At 42.9% G+C, this 26,927-nt stretch overlaps 1 protein-coding gene across 1 annotated transcript in view; it reads left to right on the top strand.

The window, feature by feature from the left end:
* Positions 1–26,395, top strand: part of ACTN3 (actinin alpha 3) — a 94,491-nt gene extending 68,096 nt beyond the window's left edge. The window contains exons 4-21 of the mRNA XM_075326327.1: positions 533–619; positions 1,522–1,609; positions 8,301–8,379; positions 8,950–9,031; positions 9,121–9,206; positions 9,304–9,396; positions 12,020–12,250; positions 12,356–12,503; positions 13,863–14,013; positions 19,233–19,341; positions 19,425–19,565; positions 21,132–21,314; positions 21,400–21,534; positions 22,511–22,690; positions 23,244–23,390; positions 23,492–23,557; positions 23,691–23,849; positions 25,373–26,395. Coding sequence (XP_075182442.1) covers positions 533–619; positions 1,522–1,609; positions 8,301–8,379; positions 8,950–9,031; positions 9,121–9,206; positions 9,304–9,396; positions 12,020–12,250; positions 12,356–12,503; positions 13,863–14,013; positions 19,233–19,341; positions 19,425–19,565; positions 21,132–21,314; positions 21,400–21,534; positions 22,511–22,690; positions 23,244–23,390; positions 23,492–23,557; positions 23,691–23,849; positions 25,373–25,531 — 2,324 coding nt within the window. The 3' untranslated portion in view covers positions 25,532–26,395. The remainder of the gene's footprint in view (positions 1–532; positions 620–1,521; positions 1,610–8,300; positions 8,380–8,949; positions 9,032–9,120; positions 9,207–9,303; positions 9,397–12,019; positions 12,251–12,355; positions 12,504–13,862; positions 14,014–19,232; positions 19,342–19,424; positions 19,566–21,131; positions 21,315–21,399; positions 21,535–22,510; positions 22,691–23,243; positions 23,391–23,491; positions 23,558–23,690; positions 23,850–25,372) is intronic.
* The last annotated feature ends 532 nt before the right edge of the window (positions 26,396–26,927 follow it).

Raw genomic sequence — 26,927 nt, 5'->3', positions numbered from 1 at the left:
CACTTCCTGTACAGAGGCAAAAACCAACCCCACTTTCTGTACAGAGACAAAAACCCACCTCACTTCATATACAGGGACAAAGACCTGCCCCACTTCTTGCAGAGAGAGAAAGACCCTTTTCCACTTCCTTTAGAGGGACAAGGACCTGCCCCACTTCCTGTACAGAGACAAAAACCCACCCCACTTTGTGTAGAGTGATGAAGACCTGCCTCACTCCCTATACAGGGACTAAGACCCACCCCAATTCCTGTAATCTTTCTCAGCATCTCTGCTGATGGATTACACTTGACAACTGACAATGAACAGCAAGTTAGAAAGGAATGGAGATAGCTAGTGACCGGCTTTTTGGAGTATTTTTTTTGTTAAAAAAGTAATTTTTAAATAAAGTGATTTACAGATTGTCACTTTATCACATTATCTTTTAAATGAGATTGTCTGAAAATAAAGTGACTATTTAATGAAATACATATATTATACAGGAAAAAAACATTTAGCTTTATATGCTAATGCATTGTGTTACTTCTTTCTGCAGAAATTGTTGATGGAAATTTGAAGATGACTTTGGGTATGATTTGGACTATTATCCTGCGTTTTGCAATTCAGGACATTTCTGTTGAAGGTAAATATAATATATTGATTTGTTGATTGTAGTATTTTTGTATTTTAATTTTTTAAATGTATTATATTCTACTGTGAAGCTGAAGGATAAAACCTTGTAACGTTCACTTCTATTGTTGATCACTGCTATATATGTCTATGTTGGACATGAACGTCAAGCTGGCTGAAAAACATTGCACGTATATGGGAATTTCTGTTAGTTGTCCAAGACAGCTTAAAGGGGTTGTCCACTACTTTGACATTGATCCGCCTCCTATTGATTAAAATGGGAGGCGAATATGCAATACCTGGTCTAGGCCGCTATCAGAAGACGGAGCAGCGCCGGAACTGAGTATTTCCAGCTGTCTGCTGCCACCGCCAGGACCGAGAACAGCTGATCGGCGGGGGTGCGGGGTGTCAGACCCCAGCTGATTAGACATTGATGACCTATCCTAGGAATAGGCCATGTCAATGTAGTGGACAACCCCCTTAAGTTTTTCCTAGCCATAAAGACGTTTATCCTAAGTGATAACTTGTTGATTGGTGGGTTTTCCAATAGCCGGGACTTACAATAATCGGCAGAATGAGCAATTTTTACCCCCGTTGGGGCACTATTTTCCCCGTAAAAAAATGGAGTGGCAGGTCCAATGCTCAACCACCGCTCCAATGATTTTGTATGGGGCTGCTGGACAAAGATGAACACAGCCCCAGAGGGAATACATGAGCATCAGCCAACTATACGCATTGCCCCTCTATTCTAATGGGGATTAAGGTGCCCCAATCTGCGGATCAGTGTAGGTCCCCCATCGATTAGTAAGTTGTAACCCATCCTAAGGATTTTCACCGGAAAACGATATTAATAGTTCTTTGGTTGATCTGCCTTTGCTCTTACCTTATTACATTATTTTATCATTGCTTGACCAGAAACATCCGCTAAAGAAGGATTGCTGCTCTGGTGTCAAAGGAAGACTGCTCCTTACAGGAATGTCAACGTGCAGAACTTCCACATCAGGTAACATAAGACGAAAGAACAGCAAATCTCAAATTTTTAGCTGCAGTATAAACATTTGGAAAGGAAGCAAGGAAGTATTATATTGGTGGAAGCAGGAGATTACACCAACAACGGGGGCTTTTGTGCAATAATAGTATATAAGCCTCCTGTGTTACTTGTTGACAGCTGGGGACTAGTCATAGAAAATCCCTCACCGGTGTGCCAACTCTCCCGTAATTGTGATGGCAATATAGTCCTTTATAAGTCGTCCAGTAGATGCCTGGAAGAATTATTCTTTTTTAGAATTGATTCTTTTTATTTTTTTTCTGTTCATTGCACAATTTTTTTTCTTGCCAAACCCTTGATGGGACAATCTGTTGTTTAGATGGTCTTATCTACACCTTGGATGGGAGAATCTGTTGGTTATATGGTCTTATCTAAACCCTGGATGGGACTATCTGTTGGTTAGATGGTCTTATCTAAACCCTAGATGGTACAAACTGTTGGTTAGATGGTTTTATCAAAACCCTGGAAGGAACAATCTGTTGGTTAACTGGTCTTTACTAAACCCTGGATGGGACAATCTGTTGGTTAGATGCTCTTATCTAATGGCCCTATCACAGAGATAAATCTGCGGCAGATCTGTGGTTGCAGTGAAATTGTGGACAATCAGTGCCAGGTTTGTGGCTGTGTACAAATGGAACAATATGTCCATGATTTCACTGCAACCACAGATCTGCCAAAGATTTATCTCTGTGTGTGACGGGGCCTTAAGCCCTGGAAGGGACAATCTGTTGGTTAGGTGGTCTTCACTAAACCCCGGATGGGACAATTTGGTGGTTAGATGGCCTTATCAAAACCCTGGAAGGAACAATCTGTTGGTTAGATGGTCTTAATGGGTTGATTAGATGGTCTTTTAGTAGTATTTTGACCATAATAGTGCCATGTATCAAAAGGCTATAAATTAGAGTCCATATTCTAATTCATATACTGAACATACAACTTTCAAGTCAAAATATCCTAAATATAGATGAAGAATGTCTCTAAATGCATATAAGATACAAAATCCCATGGCAAAGATTAAAATCAACCCATCGTTATGACACAGTTTTGCCACCCAGGGCAATAGGGCTTGACGGGGGTGGACATATCATTGATGCAATCTGTGCAACCACACATGGGCCTAAGAGTTTAAAGGGCCACATCCATCTCCAAAGCAGGTGGAATTGTGCATTATGAGGAGCTATAGAACTACAAAGGGCCCTCATAGTGTCCTTGCACAGGGGTCCTCTTCTGTCTGTGTCCACCAGTTGGCCTGACACTTGTTTCCCCTATTACACCCTAGCAATACAGATTCTCCAAAAAGAGCGTAACTGACCAGAAATCCAATACTCAATAGCAATATGGATATGACAGCAAGGGCTGACTGTCCAATCTCCAAGAGCCCCCAATTAGTCTCATGGTCTGTCTCTAGGACGTTTCAGTGTCATGATACCATATTTTTGTCTGTGATTTTTGTCAATCAGTTAAATAGTTGTGAAAACAATTACATATTATAATTCACAACATGCAGCACAGTCCGTATGGAAAACTATATAAGCTCCGTTGAGTAACGATGGAGGTAATCCATGTGTAGATTTGAGTATAAATGGGATATATCCAGTGCCGCTCAGTTTCAGTTGGTGTTGACTGGAGATGAGCGGACCCGTTGAGTTTGGTTCGCCGGCTTCATCCGGACTTAGATAAAGTTTGGTTTGGGATCTAGACTTGACCTGAACCTCAATGTAAGTCACTAATAGGGCAGTTTTGGACTATGCCCACATGAAGCCAGCCAAGAACAGATCACTAACGGAGGCAAGTGGGAAAGTTTTTTCCAACATTTTTTGGGGTGCACACTGCATCCGATCATGCTGTTTTTAGCCCCAGTGCGAGCCGTTCAAACATTGCAAGTGGCTTGCACTGGGCTGAGCACCGAGCATCCCTGAGCACAGCAAGTGGCCTTCATATATAAAGAACCTGAACTCTGATTTTTTTTGTAAAGTCTGTGTTTGATACGAACACCAAACCTTGAGTTTGCTCATCTCTAGTGGTGTCAATGATGTGACGACCCCAAACACTTGCCAAGACACAGATTCATAAGAGAAGGACATGTGCATGATATCTCCAGATCCTGAACATGTCTCTGTAGGTGTGTGATGTCGTAACGCCATTGGCACTGCACATCTCCGATGGAGATGTATAACCCCTTTAAGCTTCAGATTTCATAGAATCATAGAATGCTACAGTTGAAAGGGACCTCAAGGGCCATCGGGTCCAACCCCCTGCGAGTGCAAGCTTTCCTAAATCATCCCAGCTATATGTTTATCCAGTTTCCACTTAAAGCTTTCCATTGATGGAGAGCTCACCACCTCCCGTGGTCGCCTGATCCACTCTCTGACTACCCTAACTGTCAGGAAGTTTTTCCTAATGTCTAATCTGAATCTCCTTCCTCTTAGTTTCATCCCATCGCTTCTTGTACTTCCTTGTCCTAATGAGAATAGGGTGGTTCTCTCTACCCTGTGACTTCCTTTCAGATATTTGTAGACCGCTATTAAGTCTCCTCTCAGCCTTCTTTTTTTCAAACTAAACATCTCTACTTCTTTTAGCCGTTCTTCATATGACATGGATTTCTTTTGCAAGTCTTGTGAAAAAAAATTCATGGTTGATTCTCCATGGGAAATCCATGCCTCGAACATAGCCTATAATTCTACTTTCAATCCTTAAATTTTTGGACCGATTTTGAGTTTGTTGTCTCTACTATTTTTACTCCTTTGGCTATGTGCCTGTAGAGTTTCTCATGGAGGTTTTGAAGCAGAAACTGAGTGAAAACTCTCCAGATCCTCCACAAAAACTCAAAACTCCCCAAAAACTTGGCGTTTCTGCTCTGAAAACTCTACGAAAAGACTCAGTGTGAAGATACCGTATCCTACCTGACTATACAGAGCGACAGATTTACTAGGTGCCAAGACTCTAAAATCTTTACACATTCTCCTTTCCCAATACCCCGGATCAAAGACAGATCTCCATTCCTGCCCTTACGTTATGTGACTTTGGCTGCTGTAATAAGCTCGGGCTCATTCTGACAACCCTCCCTGGAATCTGCTTAGGAGAGAAAACTGCAGGGTGCATCTGCTGACATCAGTCAGGACAACTATTTTTACCCCACGGTGCGGCTAACAATATTCTCAGGGACGGTGGAAGACAAGTAAAATGCACTAAAAGTATTCACAGCCTAAAATTGTCTGATGGGAACACAGGATGTTAAAAGTGCAAGGACTCACATACTCCTTACTTACATGTCAGTGAAAAGAGAGAAATCATCAGGAACATCATCAGCCTTGAGATTAAAGTGTTTTTTTCCTCAATAAATTTCCAAAATACTTGGTAAAACAAGACATTTTGCAAGCTACCCCTCATTAAAAATACTCAGAAGGGATTATTAATTTGATTTTATAGCTTGCTGCTCTTTCCCTAGGTCACACGTCCACTACTGAGTTTATCAGAGGTGGTCAGTTTCCTAAGTAATGAGTGCAGCGCTTCCAAGCTCTTTATCATGGAGCTTGCAAGTGCTGCTCTGAAGCTGGCTGATTCATTAGACCTGGTCAGTTTTGTTACCTCTGTGCTCCTCCAATGTTGCAGTGGTAAGGCTGCTCTTGATAGGAGCATCGGAGGACATATCATTCAATCCATAGACTTGACCATACAACTGTCAATTATTTAGGAGCACCCACCCCCTGGAAAACAGGAAAATGGGAAGACTCATCGTGAGAATAATCTATTAATGTTGATGATTAATCCGTAGGGTGGGTGTCAATATCAGATCAGTGGAGGTCTAAGGGGTACTTTGCACGTTGCGACATCGCTAGCCGATGCTAGTGATGCCGAGCGTGATAGTACCCGCCCCCGTCGCACATGCGATATCTTGTGATAGCTGCCGTAGGGAACATTATCGCTACGGCAGCTTCACACGCACTTACCTGCCCTGCGACGTCGCTCTGTCCGGCGACCCGCCTCCTTCCTAAGGGGGCGGGTCGTGCGGCGTCACAGCGACGTCATACTGCAGGCGGCCAATAGAAGCGGAGGGGCGGAGATTAGCGGGAAGTAAACATCCCGCCCACCTCCTTCCTTCCGCATAGCCGGTGGAGGCAGGTAAGGAGATGTTCCTCGCTCCTGCGGATTCACACACAGCGATGTGTGCTGCCGCAGGAACGAGGAACAACATCGTATCTCCTATTGGTGCGACATTATGGAAATGACCGACGCTACACAGATCACCGATTTACAACGCTTTTGTGATCGTTTATCGGCGCATCTAGGCTTTACACGTTGCGACATCGTTACCGGCGCCGGATGTGCGGCACTTTCGATTTGACCCCGACGATATCACAGTAGCGATGTCGCAACGTGCAAAGTACCCCTTACTCTCAGCACCTCCACCAATTACCTGAGTATAAATTTGGGGGTTCACCATAAATGGCACAGCTCCATTTATAGTTTAGTGGCCATAAGTGGTACTGCAAGCTCCCTCACATCTAAGAGACAAGGAGCGAACTTGCAGTACTACTTCCGATTCCTCGATACCTTTAGTTATTTGATCGAACACTTTACCAATCCGATGTTGATGAAGTATTATAAGGAGATATAATCAAACTTTAAGGAGTTGTCCACTACTAGGACAACCCTTTCTGATTCAACATATTTCCCCCTGGTAAAATAATAAAGCCAATACTCACCTCCCGTACCTGTCATGTCCAGGTACGTTGTTCCGGGGCTCACGGGGAATTGTGATGTCCGTTAGTCCCGCATCCAATCAGCGCCGACTTTTATCTCCCCGCCTTCGGACCAAACTATGTAATCAACAGGAAGTGATAGCAGCCGCAGCCCTCACTTCCTGTTGATTGTTCATTTGATTCAAAGGCGGGGAGAAGAAATCCGGCGCTGATTGGTCGTGGGGCTCGCATGACATCACAACCCTATGTGAGCTCAGACACCGCGAACCTAGGGATTACTGCTAGTACGGGAGGTGAGTATAGGCTTTATTATTTTACCTGGGGGAAACATATTGAATCAGAAGGGGTTGTCTTAGTAGTTTACGACCCCTTTAAAGTCCTAGAAACCTTCTTTAATTAAATTGTGACTAAATTAAAGGCTCTGTGTCGTCATCCTGTGATATTATCACATTAGCCCATCAAATTGGTTTTTTTTTACTAATATTGCATTATCAGGACTGATCCACATAGATTAGTTGCTGTAATATGTTAATATAATTTTATACTTTATAATATATTTCTATAATAATAATAATGCTATATTAATTAACTTTATACATTTCTATCAATTACTTGGTCAGCCGATGATTGGCCGATCCCGCTCATTTCTAATCTAACGTTTCTTTGGTTGTTGCTTCCAATGGATAAAATTACATTTTATGTTAAAAAATAAAAAATAAAACCCTTTATTTCATATTTAAACTATTGTAAAGAAGTAAAATCATAATCCTAAATACAAAATTGCATTTTTTTTTCCACCAGTTCACGACAGTTATTAGTTTAGGTCAGCATGTCGTGGCAGCTCTTTATGAATAATTTACAGTCATTTACTGACATATTTTTGGAATATTTTTTTATCATGTTAGTTTATTATTGTACTGTTTATTTTTACTTCATTTTTTATGACATATCCCATAGGAAAAAACAAAAAAAACACCTTTTTTCCCTTATTCTAGAATCTACAGTGACAAGTAAAACAGCCACAATAAGTGATCATTCTCACCATCTGGGCTGCGCTATCTCTCACCCATCGGGGCTGTGCTAGCTAGACCAGACACAGCTACATGGTCATGAGACCTCTCACCCATTGGACACTTGGTCGCTGGGATCAATGGAAGCGCCCCTGCCTCTGTTGCAGTTATATAACTCATAAATGCACTGTGTGTAGGGCGATAAGGAAGGCAGAAATGATAAAATACAGTTTCTGCCTTCCTTAGTATGCAAAGAGACATGGTCATGACTCATGAGACCTCTCACCCGTAGGGACACTTGGTCGCTGGGATCAATAGAAGCGCCCCTGCCTCTATTGCAGTTATATAATTCATAAATGCACTGTGTGTAGAGCAATGAGGAAGGCAGAAATGATAAAATACAGTTTCTTCCTTCTTTTGTATGCAAAGAGACATGGTCATGAGACCTCTCACCCGTTGGACACTTGGTCGCTGGGATGAATGGATGCGCCCCTGCCTCTATTGTAGTTATGTAACTCATAAATGCACTGTGTGTAGGGCAACGAGGAAGGCAGAAATGATAAAATACAGTTTCTGCCTTCCTTAGTATGCAAAGAGACATGGTCATGACTCATGAGACCTCTCACCTGTTGGAAACTTGGTCTCTGGGATCAATGGAAGTGCCCCTGCCTTTACTACAATTGTATAACTCATAAATGGACTGTGTGTAGGGCAATGAGGAAGGCAGAAATGATAAAATACAGTTTCTGCCTTCTTTTGTATGCAAAGAGAGCAGGATCTTTACTGTCTCCTAGAGGACATAGCAGTCTTGGCAGTCAATATCGACCCTTTAAAGGACCTTTTCCCATGACTTCTCTTTAAGATACTCTTGTTTTGTATGAAAATCGTATTCATCAATCTTCTCTTTTCCTTGGTCTTTTCTCTTCTGTACAGCTGGAAGGATGGCTTGGCACTGTGCGCTCTCATCCATAGACACAGACCTGACCTCATTGACTACTCAAAGCTGAGAAAGGTACAGACAGCTCTTACCATGGTCATCATTATTAGGGGGAAGATTCATCCTTATTTTCAAAGCCTTATTTCCTTAAAGGGCACATTTTTGCATATGGAAGTAATAATGTGGCTGGATAAGTGCTTGTTCATCAATTAAAATGATAATTTTTTTTACAGATCCGATGTACCTCTCATGAGAAATTTTGCATTGAAACCGTAAATTAGACAGGAATTGCACTGGGGGTGTGTCAATGCACTTAGAATAAATTGCTCAAGTGCATTGACACACCCCCTTTGACTTTTCAGAATGATTTGCATATGCCTTCTACACTAAATTTCTCATGACTGGCACATCGGATCACTTAAAAAATGGACTCATTGGAGGATAAAGCACTATCTATATCACTAGTTTCATTAGTAAAAACGTGACATCAGCAGCTCACAGATCTGTTGTGACTCCCTGTGCTTAGAGGATTTGTTCAGATACCGATGTGACGTACATGGTTTTATTTTCGGAATGTTGATACATTGTTCTGCACATTTATTGTCCCATGCAATAATAATATGTTCTAATTGACAATCCCTATAGGATGACCCCATTGGTAACCTGAACACTGCCTTTGATGTAGCAGAAAAGTTCTTGGATATTCCCAAGATGTTGGACGCAGAAGGTTTGTAATTTTTTTTTTTAAAAAAAGTAGAAGTGTAGGATAAAACGGACGCGTATATTACACTATACGTTATTTATTGCTTCCTCCAGATATTGTGAATACACCCAAGCCAGACGAGAAGGCAATCATGACTTACGTGTCCTGCTTCTATCATGCGTTTGCTGGAGCCGAGCAGGTAATAATAGTCGTAATCAATCGATAAACTTATAAGGAGTGATTCCATTGACAGTATTTTTGTCTGCAATTTACCTAATTATACCCTTTTCCCGCAGGCTGAGACTGCAGCAAACAGGATCTGTAAGGTTCTTGCAGTGAACCAGGAAAATGAAAAGTTGATGGAAGAATATGAAAAGTTAGCAAGTGAGGTTAGTGTAATGCTCCATTACTTCTATTCTTGACTTTATGGATATTAAAAAAAAACAAACTAATTACGTTACATCGATGATCTCCCCTGCAATATCTACATAGACATGAAATTCAGTTTTTCTCAAATCAATGATATATAATAGAATAATACATTATTTAGAATTCTAAGTTATTTATTATTATATAAGCATCTAGCCCTTGTTTGAATGATTTCATATTCACATATTGCCATTACTATCTCTCGGACTTGGGCATTCCATAGTTTGACTGCTCTAACTGTAAAGAACCCTTTCTTAGATTGATGGTACAATTGCCTTCTTTCTGTGATGCTAGTCACTACTTACGGATATTATAATAATAATATAATAATATTTATTCATTTATATAGCGCCATTAATTCCATAGCGCTTTACATACATTGGGAACACTGTCCCCATTGGGGCTTACAATCTAAATTCCCTATCTGTATGTCTTTGAAGTGTGGTAGGAAACCGGAGACCCCAGAGGAAACCCACACAAACACGGGGAGAACATACAAACTCCTTGCAGATGTTGTCTTAGTGAGACTTGAACCCAGGACCCCAGCGCTGCAAGGCTGCAGTGATAACCACTGAGCCACCGTGTTGGCCTTTATAGACAGAAGGGTAGTCAGACAAGCTGGGGTCAGGAAACAGGAGGACACGACAGGACACAGGGAGTAAGCAGAAACGCAGTGAAGTCACAGGCCGAGGGTCAGAACTCCAGGAGAGTGCGTATTAGATTCAGGGAGCAGACAGAGACATGGTCAGGTGATGGTCCGAGGTCAGAAACCAGGAGGTAATCATAAGAACAGGAAGCAGGCAGAGAGGAGTCACATAACGGTTCAGGGTCAAAAAACTTCGATCAGAGCACAAACACAAGCCAAGAGCACAACTGCAGAACCAGAGAGTATGACTGGCGAGGTTCTGGGGGAGCATGCTCAGTAATGAAGCAGAGCAATTATCAGGAAGGTGGAAGATCTGAGTAATCAGCACCTCCCAGAACCTGCATGGAATCCTGTGCTGTCAAACAACCTGTCAGCTAGTGCTCAGAGTAGCACAGCAGAGGATCTCCAAATGCAAAATTCTCTGCACAAAGAAAATATGTCACGGCCAACTCTGTAGTTCAGAAATGTGCAGCAGAGCATCACCCGTTTGCAAGACGCTCTGCACAGAGGAATAATGTCACTGCCAGCTCCATAATTCAGGAAGGCGCAGCAGAGCATCACCTGTGTGCAAGATGCTCTGCACAGAGGAATCGTGATACTTTCCACATGGAAAGGAAAAAGAATGTCCTCTGTTCTTGAAATTAATAAATTATATGGCAACTCTCTATATTGACCGTACATTTTGTTACACGTGGATAAGATCTCCTCTAAGGAGTTTTTTAGCCATATGACTTCTATTTTTCAAGCCTCTCATTGTAAGGCCTATTTTGTATATCTGTCATTGATGGTCCAAATACAGACCTTGATTTCAGTCGTGGGTCTCCTCACTTGAACTCAACAGCCTCATATATGAATGTGAAGCTATTGAGTAGGAGGAGGACCTGTGGTCGGGCCTGACAGTGTTTGTACTCAGAACAAGTGTATAAAACATGCGGACCTGGCCTAAGATAGTCTGCAAATCCTATTTATTAGTGTTATGGCCCCGTCACACACAGAGATAAATCTTTGGCAGATCTGTGGTTGCAGTGAAATCATGGACATATTGTTCCATTTGTACACAGCCACAAACCTGGCACTGATTGTCCACAATGTCACTGCAACCACAGATCTGCCGCAGATTTATCTGTGTGTGACAGGGCCTTTACCCTCAATTTTTGAACCTCAGCTAGCTTTCCTATATCATTTTTGACAATTTTGACCCCAAATATGAACCCCATGTTTTAAGAAGCAGTTTATTCATAGATGAATTAGATATTACTAACATTTTATATACCCTAAAATCTTATTTGCTGTTGCTGCTTGGCATTGAGTAGCGTTGCTTAGCTTACAGTGTAGGAAACAAGGGCATCCTTAGCAAAAAGGCAGCCTTTGTGGCTCCTTTGAGGTCCCTCAGGTAGGGGTGCCCAGTGTAGTTTGAGAACCTCATAAGCTATGTGACAGTAAGAAAAGGGGGAAGCGTCCACTGATACCATGCCCAGGGCAAGCCTCCACTGATACCATCCCTGGGGGAAGCCTCCCTTCACTGATACCATTCCCAGGGGATGCCTCCACTGACACCATCCCCAGGAGAATCCTCCACTGATACCAACCCCAAGGGACACCTCCACTGATACCATCCCCGGGGGAAGCCTCCCTTCACTGATACCATCCCTGGGGTAAGCCTCCACTGACACCATCCACTACAAAAAATGAAAAATTCAGTGGTAGAATACAAATGCTCATCTTGACTCTTTTGCAAATGGTGCGTCCCGGAAAGAAATACTATTAATACATACTGTAGCTGATATTGACTATAACAAAATTGGTATAATGGGAATAACAGTCACTTCAAGCTAAAATGTCGAGAATGTGCAAAAATTGAAAATAACAGAACACGAAGTTTTCTAAATAGTCCTACTATTCTGATCTCTATTACGACTTTTGTCGACTTTCTTTAGCTCCTGGAATGGATTCGCCGTACTATCCCATGGTTGGAAAACAAAACCCCAGAGCAATCAATGGGTGCCATGCAAAAGAAACTGGAGGACTTCAGAGATTACAGAAGAGTTCACAAGCCGCCCCGTGTCCAAGAGAAGTGCCAGCTGGAAATCAACTTCAACACCCTGCAAACCAAACTGAGGCTCAGCAACCGTCCTGCTTTCATGCCATCCGAAGGCAAGATGGTTTCTGTAAGTATAAAATACCAAGGAATAAATGGAGTTGTGTCGCGTAATTAATTAAAAACAAAAATGGAATTGTGCATTATGTGAAAACAAATAATTTTTATAAATCAGGATATTGCCAATGCTTGGAAAGGTCTTGAGCAAGTAGAAAAGGGTTATGAAGAGTGGCTTCTTCTAGAAATCAGGAGACTGGAGAGACTGGAGCATCTGGCCGAAAAGTTTAAACAGAAGGCCTCTCTTCATGAGTCCTGGACCAGAGGTAGGTGGACACGAAGAGTCAACAAGTTTATTGGACACTCCAGTTTCATACAAAAATTAGGGCAAAGGCTGGTAATACTATGTAAACTGTAAAATATTCATTACTTATCTGCTGAAGCCCCCGCAGTGCCGTCACTCTTCTGCTCTCTGCGAGTAAAGACGTGACCACGGCAGTCAATATTGCCCTCAGCACCCTCAGCAGTAAAGTCAAGGTAGACAGCACGAGACTCATGAGGCTAATAGTAAGTTATCCCTATCCATATGAATTGCGATAACTTACTCATAGCCGAAGATCTGTAATGCTCACCACCGGAGATGGTACTGTGGTGAGCAAAAGAGGATCCAATGGACTACAGGGAGACCCCGGGCCTACTCTTTATGTGGGATAAAGATCGAGACAGTGGTAGCTGACCCCCAGGGCAGGGGCAGACAGAGCTGAGTCTCAAGTGAATACAGCGACCACCAGGGTAGCTTGAGGCAGACAGCATACGCAGAATGGACAGGCAGAGTCACTAGCAAGGCTGGGACCATTGGAGTGGCTGAGGCCGATGGCACAGGCAGGGTCACTAGCAAGGCAGGGACCATCGGAGTGGTTGAGGCAGATAGCACAGACAGGATGGACAGGGAGGCAGGATTGGCACCAGGTGCAAACAGGGCAGGAAAGGACAGACAAGGAGGCCTGACAACTAGCTGGCTAGAGTACTGGACAATAACTAGCTAAGCAGGGGCGTTGATTAGGCACCTCCCCTAGTGGGAGAGTGCTTGAAGTACCCAGTGCCTCTCAGCAATAGGCTGAGAGGCACTTCATAGGGGTGGCTCACTGCCCCTTTAAGATAAGGGCAGTGGTGCGCGCGCACACACCCTAGGAGGACTGCCGGAGGACCTGTGATGCACACACAGACTTGGGGAGGGGGAAGAAGGAGGCACCCACGTAGAGGAGTGCATGGACGGCGGGAGTCGTCCATGGCGGTAAGTGGCAGTGCGTCCTTGCAAGGGGGGAGTGCAAGGAGTGCAGAGGCGCACTGTACTATAACCGCTAGCATGCCCAGACCTTGGGGCTCTGAAAATGGGGAAACCGGCTAATGATAGCCACAGTTTGTCTCCATTCACTGTCTATGGGACAAATCCTATGTATATTCCATTAGTATATATCGCAGAACAGTATATGCTGATATTCTATAAACAGATGAAAGAATCCAAAAGTTGCAAGGGAAGCAGTTGGCTACCGGTTGCCCACCACTGATGAAAAGGGGATGCCATGTCTGAGAACCTAATCTATACTAATTCATATTGTAAATTATTTGTAGTACGAAGAATAGGTTGATGCTTTTCGCTTAATATATCCTTTTGCAATGTGCAGGAAAGGAAGAACTGCTGACCCAAAAAGATTATGAATCGGCCTCTCTGATGGAGATTAGAGCTCTTGTGCGCAAACATGAAGCCTTCGAGAGTGATCTAGCTGCCCACCAGGACCGCGTGGAACAGATCGCGGCCATTGCTCAGGAGCTGAAGTGAGTTAAGCTAATTCAATTACAGTTTATAAATAGTTAATGAAACATAACTTAGAATCATTAATATTAAAATCCAATTACTTTTTGGCCGGTGTCATACAAATAGTATAAAAAGTTGGCGTCCAAACACCAAAAATCCATCTAATGAGACAAAACTTTGTATGTAATTGAATACGTCAAAGTGCTGGATAGTCACAAAGTAGAGTTTTATTTTATTATTTTCTAATCAAATACTTGTCTACGGAAATGGCAAAAGGATAGTTAAAGGCAGATCATCATTATCCCTATTGTTCTCTGACCAAGTTTGACTTATATAGGTAATATAAGTAGTACGGTGGTCAAAGGCAGTCGTCATTAATCATATTGTTCCTTGAGCCATGTGCTTACATCCCTAAGAACTGGTAATAGCGAGGATCATTAGGGCTCATTCAGAAGTTTGCCGTTTTTTCTTGTATGCAAAAAAAGTGACCAGTATTGTTCCGATTTTGATCACTGTTCAGTCGGTGTGTCAGTTTTTATCATCAGTTTTGCTTGGAAGCAAATAAAAAAAAATGATGGAGGATGCTCAATCTTCTCCTAACAAACAGTCAGGGACTGTAGGATAGCAAGGGAGAAGGTGTTCCTATGCTGTTCACCACGCTAGGGGACCCTAGACTACCCCTGTCCTCAGGGTTATCCCTAATGGTGGAGATGCCTGAGTCTCATGCCTTGGGCAATTAATTTTCCCATGGGGCCGCATGAGAAATTGGGATGGTTTTAGAGGGCCGAACTAATATAATTAACTCGTTAACTCGGTTCTACATATATATAATATATATATATACATATACACACACACACGAACACGCATATATATATATATACTGTGTGTGTATATAATATATATATACACATACACACAATGTATACATACATACACACACAATCCCCATATACTACATCACTACACCTGTAATAAACTACACCTGTAATATACATCCCTATACACTACACCTGTAATAAACTACACCTCTATATACTATACCACTATATACTATATCACTACACCCCTATATACATCTGTAATATACATCACTATATACTACACCTGTGATAACCTACATCACTACACCCCTATATACTACACTTGTATTATACTACACCTGTATTATACTACACCCCTATATACACCTGTATTATACTACACCAGTACACCCCTATATACACCTGTATTATACTACACCAGTACACCCCTATATACACCTGTATTATACTACACCCCTATATACACACCTGTATTATACTACACCACTACACCCCTATATACACACCTGTATTATACTACACCACTACACTCCTATATACACCTGTATCATACAGGTGTATATAGGGGTGTAGTATAATACAGGTGTATATAGGGGTGTAGTATTATACAGGTGTATATAGGGGTGTAGTGGTGTAGTATAATACAGGTGTATACAGGGGTGTAGTGATGTAGTATATTACATGTGTATATAGGGGTGTAGTGGTGTAGTATAATACAGGTGTATATAGGGGTATCTAATATATAAAGCTGAATGAATGTGTGTGTGTGTGTGTGTGTGTGTGTGTGTGTATGTCCGGGATTGGCATCTGCACCGTCGCAGCTACAGCCACAAAATTTTGCACACTCACACTTCTGGACCCCGAGAGCGTCATAGGCTATGTTTCGAGGGGAAATTTTAACCTCGCTCTTTACAGTTATTCGCCAAAACCCTGCCTCCATTAAAGCAAATGGAGCTGGGGCCACAGTGCAGCCAGAACTTCAGGTCACAATGCAGCCAGGGAAAGAGACAGACACAGACAGGGAAAGAGGCAGACACAGACAGGGTAAGAAACAGACATAGACAGGGTAAGAGACAGACACAAAGGGACAGACACAGACAAAGAGACAGACTGACAGGGAAAGAGACAGACAGGTTAAGATACAGACACAGACAGGGAAAGAGGCAGACACAGACAGGGTAAGAAACAGACACAGACAGGGTAAGAGACAGACACAAAGAGACAGACACAGACAAAGAGACAGACTGACAGGGAAAGAGACAGACTGACAGGGAAAGAGAGGGAAAGAGAAAGACAGGTTAAGAGACAGACACAGACAGGTAAAGAGATACACACAGACAAAGAGACAGAGACAGACACAGGGAAACAGACAGACAGGAAAAGAGAGGGAAAGAGACAGACAGGGTAAGAGACAGACAAAGACAGGTAAAGAGACAGATGAAGAGACAGACACAGGGAAAGAGACAGAGGGAAAGAGACAGACAGGGAAAGAGAGGGAAAGAGACAGACAGGGAAAGAGAGGGAAAGAGACAGACAGGGAAAGAGAGAGAGAGACAGAGACAGACAGGGAAAGAGATAGACAGATAGGGAAAGAGATTGAGACAGACGGAGAAAGAGACAGGGACAGTCAGAGACAGACAGGGAAAGAGACAGACAAAGAGAGAGACAGAGAGATATATACAGAGGGGGAGACAGACAGAGAATGGGAGAGAAACAGAAAGACAGTTACTATCCCGGGCAGCAGTTATTAACCCGGGCAAAGCCGGGTAGTACAGCTAGTAGTATAATACAGGTGTATATAGGGGTGTAGTGATGTATATAGGGGTATAGTATAATACAGGTGTATATAGGGGTGTAGTGATGTAGTATATTACAGGTGTATATAGGGGTGTAGTGGTGTAGTATAATACAGGTGTATATAGGGGTGTAGTGGTGTAGTATAATACAGGTGTATATAGGGGTGTAGTATAATACAGGTGTATATAGGGGTGTAGTATAATACAGGTGTATATAGGGGTGTAGTAAAATACAGGTGTATATAGGGGTGTAGTGATGTAGTATATTACAGGTGTATATAGGGGTGTAGTGGTGTAGTATAATACAGGTGTATATAGGGGTATAGTATAATACAGGTGTATATAGGGGTGTAGTGATGTATATAGGGGTATAGTATAATACAGGTGTATATAGGGGTGTAGTGATGTAGTATATTACAGGTGTATATAGGGGTGTAGTGGTGTAGTATAATACAGGTGTATATAGGGGTGTAGTATAATACAGGTGTATATAGGGGTGTAGTATAATACAGGTGTATATAGGGGTGTAGTATAATACAGGTGTATATAGGGGTGTAGTAAAATACAGGTGTATATAGGGGTGTAGTGATGTAGTATATTACAGGTGTATATAGGGGTGTAGTTTAATACAGGTTTATATAGGGGTGTAGTATAATACAGGTGTATATAGGGGTGTAGTATAATACAGGTGTATATAGGGGTGTAGTATTATACTACACCCCTATATACAACTGTATTATACTACACCACTACACCCCTATAAAAACTACACCACTATATACTACACCACTTCACCCCCCCCATATACCACATTGTAAAACTACATTCCCATATACTACACCACTACACGCCAAATATTTGTCAACAGTTACCCCGCTTCCCCCCCGTCCGCGCCCCATTGTCCCCGCAGGTTACTAGTAACCACTCACCTCTCTCTTCTTATTGTCCCTCCTCAGGCACCTCCGTACGAGCACCCGCTGAGCTGCGCCGATGCTGTATTCCTAGGAGCCCCCGCCGCTGCTTCTCTCCGTACAGGCCCCCGCCACTGCAGCTTCTTCTCCTGCCGGGCAGGAACTTTTCAAATGACACACACGCGCGCCGTACTGACGGTATCAGGGCGCGCATGTGTGTCACAGAGAAAGGTGTCGGGCAGGGAACAGAGGAGAGATTCCTGCGTCCCGCTGCCTGCACTGACTGTGCGGAGCTGCAGGATCTGTCCTCTGTTCCCTACCCAGCACGCAGCGTGTGATGAGGGCAATCTGACCACGGGCCTCCCGGAGCCTGGAGCTCCGGACAACAGGTCAGATTGCCCTCATCACTGACCGGCCAGCAAGGACGCCCTGAACCAGGCGGGCCGGTCACAGAGAGTAGGTGGGCCGGATGTGGCGCGCGGGCCGCCCCTTGCCCAGGTCTGAGCTAAGGTGTTCCCCACGCTAGGGGACCCTAGACTATCCCTGTCCTCAGGGTAACCCCTAATGGTGGAGATGTCTGAGTCTCATGCCTTTCTATATTCCTGAGTATAAGCTAAGGTGTTCCCCACACTAGGAGACCCTAGACTATCCCTGTCCTGAGGATAACCCCTAATGGTGGAGATGTCTGAGTCTCATGCCTTTCTATATTCCCGAGTAAAGCTAAGCTGACCCCGCCCCTTCCCAAGGAAGGAAGGGGTTGTAGTGTCAGGCAAACACAGATTTAGACAGGGATACCAGGAACTCTGCACATACTCAGGAACAAACCGTAAGAAACTAAAGTGGAAAGTAAATGAAGGCAGCAACAAAAGGACAAAAAGGGTTAACACCACAACTGCTCACAATGATAATACAAGCAACCTGTCAAACTACCACTAGGCGGTGCAGGGACTTAGGTAGCTCAGAGCTCCTGAGTGCAGTTAGACAGAAGCCCACTAGAGGTCGCTAACACAAGAGCAGGGATAGTGATTAGTCAGGGTCAATGCCGGGATGTCGCGTCAGCACCGAAGGGAAAGCAAGTCAAAGTCAAAGAATAGAGGCAAGGTCGGATACCGGGAGAGCAGGTAAATACAGTGGAGGGAGGAGAGTACACAGAACAGGATCGGAGTTCAGAGAACTGGGAGGTGCGGAGGACAGGTTGGGAAGGAGGGACGGAGGTTAGGACAAGCCGGGGGAATGAAGGTTTGATCAGATTGGACAGTAGGGATGGAGGTTAGGTCGGGCAAGAGGGACGGAGGTCAGGACGAACAGTACCGGGTAGCAGGACAAGAAACAGAGAACTTCTCACAGGAACAGTGCACGCAGCAGAGCCGGAATTATTACTGGCAGCGTCCCGGAGGTAGCAGCACCAAGATATGGCGGCACGACCCCCGAAACAAGGCCAGAACGAACAGGTTACTCCCCAGAGACCTAAACACCAGCTCAGGGATGGCAGAGCCATGCATGACACAACCACCAGTAAGCATGGATAAATCCACCTCTCCAGACCAGCATAGACAAGCTATAGCTGGCACTAAATGAACAGTCCAGCATGCATAAATAGGTTCAGGTTCATGTATTCATTGTTTAACTAATATAAATCCAATCTCCCATCCCGCTTCAGTAATCACTGGTCTAGAAAAAGCTTCTAATAACTTTGTGCCTCCCACAGTGAACTTGACTATCACGATGCTGCTGCTGTCAATAGTCGCTGCCAGGCTATCTGTGACCAGTGGGACTCTCTTGGTACCCTCACACAAAAGAGAAGAGATGCCCTCGAGGTAGAATACCTGACAAAATATATTAAAAGGTGATTTCTTTGTAAGAATTTAACTTAGAATGAAGATCTCATGTTTCTTCCCAGCGTGTCGAGAAACTTTTGGAAACCATTGACCAGCTGTATCTTGAGTTCGCCAAGAGAGCTGCTCCATTTAATAACTGGATGGATGGAGCTACGGAAGATCTGCAAGATATGTTCATTGTGCACAGTATTGAAGAGATCCAGGTGAGCAGCATTTACATCTATCAGTCATAGCTACCGTATTACCCCAATTAATCTTCGCAGGGCAATGAAGTAATCACCACAATTGTAGCTTTCTAGTTTTTAAATGGAATCTGTACTTTCAAGAAACTTTTCAGAAATTAATAGTACAAGCAAATATAAGAAATTTGGCAAAGTGCAAGAAAAGTTAGGTGTCAGAATACAAAGACTATTATACTCTCTGGAGATGGGAAAAGGGAGGAGCAGAGTGAGAAAACAGGCAGAGGGAGACAGAGAAAGACTGTGCTGAGCTTTCTAACAAGTCTTTTACCTCATCCCAACGCTGGATTCACATCTGAACTACTCAGTACTGTTGATAAGTCCTGTAAGCGAATATTACACCCTTGGCAATATATTTTATCAGAGAATTCTGCTTCCGTATTTACTTATGAGCCACTTCCTCTCTACTTTTTGAACTCCGCATGCACTGTGAAAAAGAAACAGCCCACTCTTCAGCAAGACAAAGTGCCAGAAAAGTGAGGTGTCAGAATACAAAGACTATTATATTCTCTGAAGAAGGGAAAAGTGAGGATCAGAGTGAGAAAAGAGACAGTGGGAGAAAAGGAAAGATTGTGCGGAGCTTTCTAACAAGTCTTTTACTTCATCCCAGAGCTGGATTCACATCTGCACTGCTCAGTATTGCTGATATGTCCCCCAAGTAAATATATGAAACTTGGCAATATATTTTATCAGAGAATTCTGCTTCCTTCTTCACTTATGAGCCACTTCTCTACTTTCTGAACTCCGCATCCACGGTGAAAAAACAGCTCAACTCTTGAGCAAGACAAAGTGCAAGAAAAGTGAGGTGTCAGAATACCAAGACTATTATACTCTATGGAGAGGGGAAAAAGGAGGAGCAGAGTGAAGGAGACAGACAAAGATTGTGCTGAGCTTTCTAACAAGTCTTTTACTTCATCCTAAAGCTGGATTCACATCTGCACTGCTCAGTACTGCTGATATGTCCTCCAAGCGAATATAAAAAACTTGGCAATATATTTTATCAGAGAATTCTGCTTCCTTCTTCACTTATGAGCCACTTCCTCTCTACTTTTTGAACTCCGCATCCACTGTGAAAAGAAACAGCTCAACTCTTCAGCAAGACAAAGTGCCAGAAAAGTGAGGTGGCAGAATACAAAGACTATTATATTCTCTGAAGAGGGGAAAAATGAGGAGCTGAGTGAGAAAAGAGGCAGTGGAAAAAAAGGAAAGATTGTGCTGAGCTTTCTAACAAGTCTTTTACATCACCCCAGAGCTGAATTCACATCTGCACTGCTCAGTACTGCTGTTATGTCCTCCAGCCAGTAGTCTCCTAGCCAGGATTGTAAAAAGGTGGAAAAATCTTGTTGAAATACATTGAATTTCTTTTTGCATTCCTCAAAGTTTTTAATTGCAATTTTGGGTAAAAATAAGATTAAAGGAAATGAGCATAGTAAATGAGGACTTTTTTTTTATATTTTCTATGCATAATGATAATTTTGAAGCATTTTAACAAAGACTTGATTATTATTGACTTGATTTATTTTATTGCAGAGCCTCATTACAGCACATGAACAATTCAAAGCAACTCTCCCCGAGGCCGACAAGGAAAAAATGTCAATTTTGGGCATCCAGGCTGAAATTCAGAAAATTGCTCAGACTTATGGAATCAAGTTATCTGGAATTAACCCATACACCGTCCTCAGCCACGTGGATATTACCAATAAGTGGGAGTCGGTGAGCCAACGGGGAATGGAAATAATAACTATATTATAGAATATTTCCTGAACTAAGATGTTTAAGACGTTTTCACTCTCAACAGGTGAAACAACTGGTTCCCCACAGAGACCAAACCCTGCAGGAGGAACTGGCCCGCCAACAGGCTAATGAGCGCTTGCGTCGCCAATTTGCAGCACAAGCCAATGTCATTGGGCCTTGGATCCAGTCCAAGATGGAGGTTAGTACAACCTTCAAATGTTTGCTACCAATATATAATGACTAATACACGGCTCTGTCCTCAACAATCAAAGATTCGCTTTTGCAAGTGCATCTATTACATGTCAATTACCGATACACAGTGGAGTTGAGAGAAAGCTTTGCACTGCCCTTTTCTGGCACTAAGTCATGTAATATGTGACAGCAAGACCTGGGCAGTCTTCATCCTCAAGGTGGTTCCCTTGGTGCCTCACTGTCATGCGATGTTCGGCTTTGCACACACCTGCTGGCACTGTGGCATCAGACTCTGTTCACACCACAAGCAACCTCAGGCTTCTGGATTGCTCAGCCAGGGCCGGGTGTCAGCTGGTTCAGGTTCCTTGATCTTCAGCTTTACAGGAGTTCATTTCTGCAGACTGGTGAGCAGGACCTAAGAGCTCAGGTTGCTAATTGCCTCATGCAGCTGTCTCCCCCCTATTTAAAGCACGGCTTCCCTCCTGTATGTGCCAATGATAGCTTCAGCATAAGCTCCAGATACTCCAGCTATCCTAGTCTTGGTGATTTTCCTATTAATGGTGATCCATATTGTGCTTCTGAGTGGTGTAAGTGTTCCCCTGTTGTGCATTACTTACCCCCTTTTTTGTTGTTCCCCAGTACACATATTGTCTCTCCTGTGTGTTTTGAGTGCTGCATGTACGGGTTTATATTCTCCCATGTCCGTGTCGTTTTGTGGGGTTTTGTCTTAGTATTTTCTGGCTCACCCGAAGAGTGTGGGAGAGGAGGAGTAAGATCAAGGCTCGGAAATAAGTTAGGGTCACGCTGGAGGCTTGGACCTGGTTACCATCAAACCTACCTCCGAGATAAGGGACAGCGCAGAGACTCAAGTCTGAGGGCCAGCCTAGGAGCCCCTATCCTGTCATTACATACCCTGTGACATTCTTGCGTTTAGTCGTAATGACTTTTATATGACACGTTTCTGTTCACATGCCTGTATATAGGAGATCGGTCGCATATCTGTGGACATCAGCAGTTCCTTGGAAGACCAGATGAACCACCTTAAGCAATATGAACAGAATATCATCTCCTACAAGACCAACATTGATAAACTTGAAGGAGATCATCAACTCATCCAAGAGTCTCTGATCTTTGACAACAAACACACCAGCTACAGTATGGAGGTGAGAGCAAGTAAAAAAATGTCTGTGAAGAGTAAACTAAGCTGAAATTTCATTTTTGATGGATACCACCACTTTGTGCTCGATTCTTTATTGCCCTTTTATTTCTGTTTAGCTTTTGCTATTTGTCAACTGTTTTTCACGTGTGCTTAATTTTGTTTTTAATTTGTGCCTCTTTTAAAATCTATGTTACATGATTTTGCCTATTTTTTATGTTCGCCATTGTCGTCAGGGTTTGGAGGTTCCACATATTTTTGGTTGCCTCATCATTTCTGTCACAAATTTTGGTGCAAACGTGCTCCAGTCCATCAACCCGGAGTTTTTATATACACTAGTTTTTTTGGTGTAAATTTCAGTGAACTTTTTTTATACTAAAAATAGGAGCAAAACAATTTGAACACTCATTTTTAATTTTACGCCAAAATCATGAGGAATCCTGTGTAGGATTTTGAAGACTTTGTACAATACCAAAAAATAAATAAATAAAAAAAGTTAAGTAACACGTTTTCACTTCCATTCTCATTATTTTTTGCCTTACTTTTTATTTTGTCCTCAGCATGTTCGTGTGGGATGGGAGCAGCTCCTCACTACAATTGCCAGGACCATCAATGAAGTTGAAAACCAGATCCTGACCCGTGATGCTAAGGGCATCAGCCAAGAACAGATGAATGAGTTCCGTGCATCCTTCAACCACTTTGACAGGGTGAGCGTTTGTTGGCAAAAAATATTAATATTTCCATTTATAGTTTCAAACATGAATTCAAATTTACCGCTTTATTATGCAAATTATTTTTTCATCTGCAGAAGAGGAACGGCATGATGGATCCTGATGACTTCCGTGCTTGCCTGATTTCCATGGGTTACGATTTGGTAAGACGATGATTAAACACCAACTTAAAATAAAATAAATTCTAAACTCAGTTTTAGATGAGCATGTGAATTTCCATTTAGTTTCTAAGACTACAGATTTGCGAATATTCAGTATGGTTTCTTTCTTTCCTAGGGTGAGGTTGAGTTTGCTCGTATCATGACTTTGGTTGATCCCAACAACACAGGAGTTGTGACCTTCCAGGCCTTCATTGACTTTATGACTCGGGAAACAGCAGAAACAGACACTGCCGAACAAGTTATGGCTTCCTTCAAGATCCTGGCATCAGACAAGGTGAGTAGGAAATAAAAGAAGCCTTGAATTCTGTGTTTAAGGGTCCATTTACACGTGCAGACAATCTGCCCACAATGATTGAAGATGTTGATCAGCTCTTGTTACACTTCCAGGTGCAAGGGCAAAACTGTAAGTGGACAATCGTTGCTACGAGTGCTCGTACCCTTACAGCTTACATAATATTATCAACACATCCCATTTAAAAGAGGAGATGTGCTGGTAATGCTGGCTTTAAAAATCTGAGCCCGTCAACTTACTGGCCACAGGACCTTGGAGCCAACCTCAATAGCCTCAAAGGAATATATGAGACTGTTGAGTTTGGGCCAAGAGACTCATGACTGGTCTGAAAATTGAAGTCTGTACACAGACCATGAAACTTGGATTCGAGAACCTAGCCATATATGACGTTATTAAGTCTGGTCAAGAAACCCCCCAGCCTGTCTGAAAATCGCGGACCGATCAAGGACCAAGAAACCTGGATACACGACGCTTGCCATACATGAAGATCGGGTAAGAAAACCCCCGGCCTCTCTGGAAATCGTGTGCCATTCAAGGACCAAGAAACTTAGTTGTGTGAAGGTAGCTATATATGAAGCTACTGAGTTGGGTCAGGAGACCCTCGGCCTCTCTGGAAATTGTGGCCATACACGGACCAAGAAACTTGTATTTGTGAAACTAGCCATATATGAACTTGTTGAGTCAGTTCAGGAGACCACCAGCCTCTGTGGAAATTGTGGGCCATACACGGGCCAAGAAACTTAAATGTGTGAAGCTAGCCATATATGAAGTTGTTCAGTTGGGTCAGGAGACCAGCGGCCTGTCTGGAAATCACAGGCCAATGCCATACATGGACCAAGAAACTTGGATGAGTGAAACTTGGATGACTCAAAAATTTCACATATGGCTATATATGAAGTTGTTGAATTGGGTAAGGAGATCCCCCGACCTCTCTGGAAATTGCTGGCCATACATGGACCAAGAAACTTGGAGGCATGAAGCTAGCCATACATGAAGTTGGTGAGTTGGGTAAAGAAACCCCTGGCATCTCTGAAAATCGCGGGCCATTCAAGGACCAAGAAACTTGGATTCGTGAAGCTAGCCATTTATGAAATTGTTGAGTTGGGTAAGGACACCCCCAGCCTTTCTGGAAATCATGGGCCACTCAAGGACCAAGAAACTTGGATGCGTGAAGCTAGCCATACATGAAGCTTCTGAGTTGGGTCAGGAGACCCCTGGCTGGCCTAAAAATCACGAGCCATACATGGTCCATTATATTCGGATACATGAAGCTGGCTTACAAATAATTTTTAGACCTGCACAAAAAAAATAATAAACTAGAGACTAAGTAAAGATTTCTTAACGGTTACAACCCAAACTCAACACTCAAGTATCAATTCTTAATACGCTATGACCAACAAATAAAGACAAAATTAAAAAACCTTGTGGTTCTTGAAATGATAATGGTTGGTACATATAAATACATGATGGTATCAGTCTGACTTTTTATTTTTTTTTATTTTCAGTGCTACATCACCATCGAAGAACTTCGTAGAGAGCTGCCTCCCGAACAAGCCGAATATTGTATCAGCCGCATGACAAAATACACGGGCACAGATACTGTTTCCGGAGCTCTAGATTATATGTCCTTCTCCAGTGCTCTTTACGGAGAGAGTGATCTGTAATAACAACACCTTCCCCCCCCTCCCCGATTCCCTTGACTATTCCCAAAATCTACTCTCCTTTCCCTGTACCTCAATCATATATCTAAAGAGAAAATGGCCTTCGTAAAGTGTAGGACAGCGCCAAATAAAATGTATATATACACTTTATTGAATGCATAGCCCGCGAACGGTAACCAAAAGCGGGTCATTATACATTAGAACGTAACAAAATGAAAAGTTTATCATAAAGGGTATTTATTTTAAGATTATTCCTTCTCGATGAAATTTGTGACGAAATTCATAGAATCATTTTACTGTCACATGTTCCTGACGCACTTTTCTGTACCAATGTCATAGGAGGAAAGAACACAAATTACAATACGACCATATATAATTATTTATTGCGCCACTGGATTAAGCAATTTGTTGGTCCTTCGCTCATCCAAATAGGTCACCCCAACGAACGTTTCCATTGTAGTTTTCCGGCGCCATCACGTCTATAGAATTAATTACATAAACCCCATAAGTGTATATATACATTTTTTCAATCAAGGATGGCTGTATTTTCATGAAGGTAGAATTTGTAGCTTAGCTTTCCAGGCAAGTAGCATAACAAATACTTTTGTAATGTGCACGAAATCCTTGAAGCAAGAAAAAAAATGTCATTGAAAGTGGTAAAAAGAGTGGGACTCAGTATCAAGGTTGATGAACTGTCACTGAGCCAATACAATGTCAGTCATGCGCCTGTTTACCCGCTACGGTGTGCCTACGGTTCAGGAACAATTTTTTTTAACACATAACATTGTCAACCATGTCACTGACCTACTCTCCGAAAAAAAACCTCCTCTAAATATCAGAGGAAATAAATGTGAATATTTAATGGTTGTTGATTGTTTTGTTCTAATTACCGGTTCACAAACCCCAAGAGGACACACAAGTAACCGGCGAAACATGTCATTGGGAATGGCAGTTGTATAACGCGAAACACTAAGGGGTACTTTACACGCTGCGGCATCGCTGTCGATATATCGTCGGGGTCACGTCGTTAGTGACACACATCCGGCGCCGGTAGCGACATCGCAGCGTGTAATACAAATGAGCGACGATCAACGAGCACAAAAACGTCGTTCATTTTCATAATATCGGTGCTGCTGCAGGTACAATGTTGTTTGTCGTTCCTGCGGCAGCACACATCGCTGTGTGTGACGCCGCTGGAACGACAAACATCATGTTACCTCCGTCCACCGGAAAAAGGAGGAAGGAAGGAGGTGGGCGGCATGTTCCGGCCGCTCATCTCCTCCCCTCCTTTTCTATTGAGCGGCGGTTCAGTGATGCTGCTGTGACGTCGCTGTGAAGCTGAACGAACCGCCCCCTTAGAAAGGAGGTGGGTCGCCGGTCACAGCGACGTCGCAGAGCA

Source organism: Anomaloglossus baeobatrachus, chromosome 10 (genome assembly GCF_048569485.1).
Source record: "Anomaloglossus baeobatrachus isolate aAnoBae1 chromosome 10, aAnoBae1.hap1, whole genome shotgun sequence".
In the NCBI taxonomy this organism is placed as follows: Eukaryota; Metazoa; Chordata; class Amphibia; order Anura; family Aromobatidae; genus Anomaloglossus; species Anomaloglossus baeobatrachus.
The sequence above is the reverse complement of the archived record's forward strand: the minus strand, read 5'-3'. Positions and strand labels throughout refer to the sequence as shown.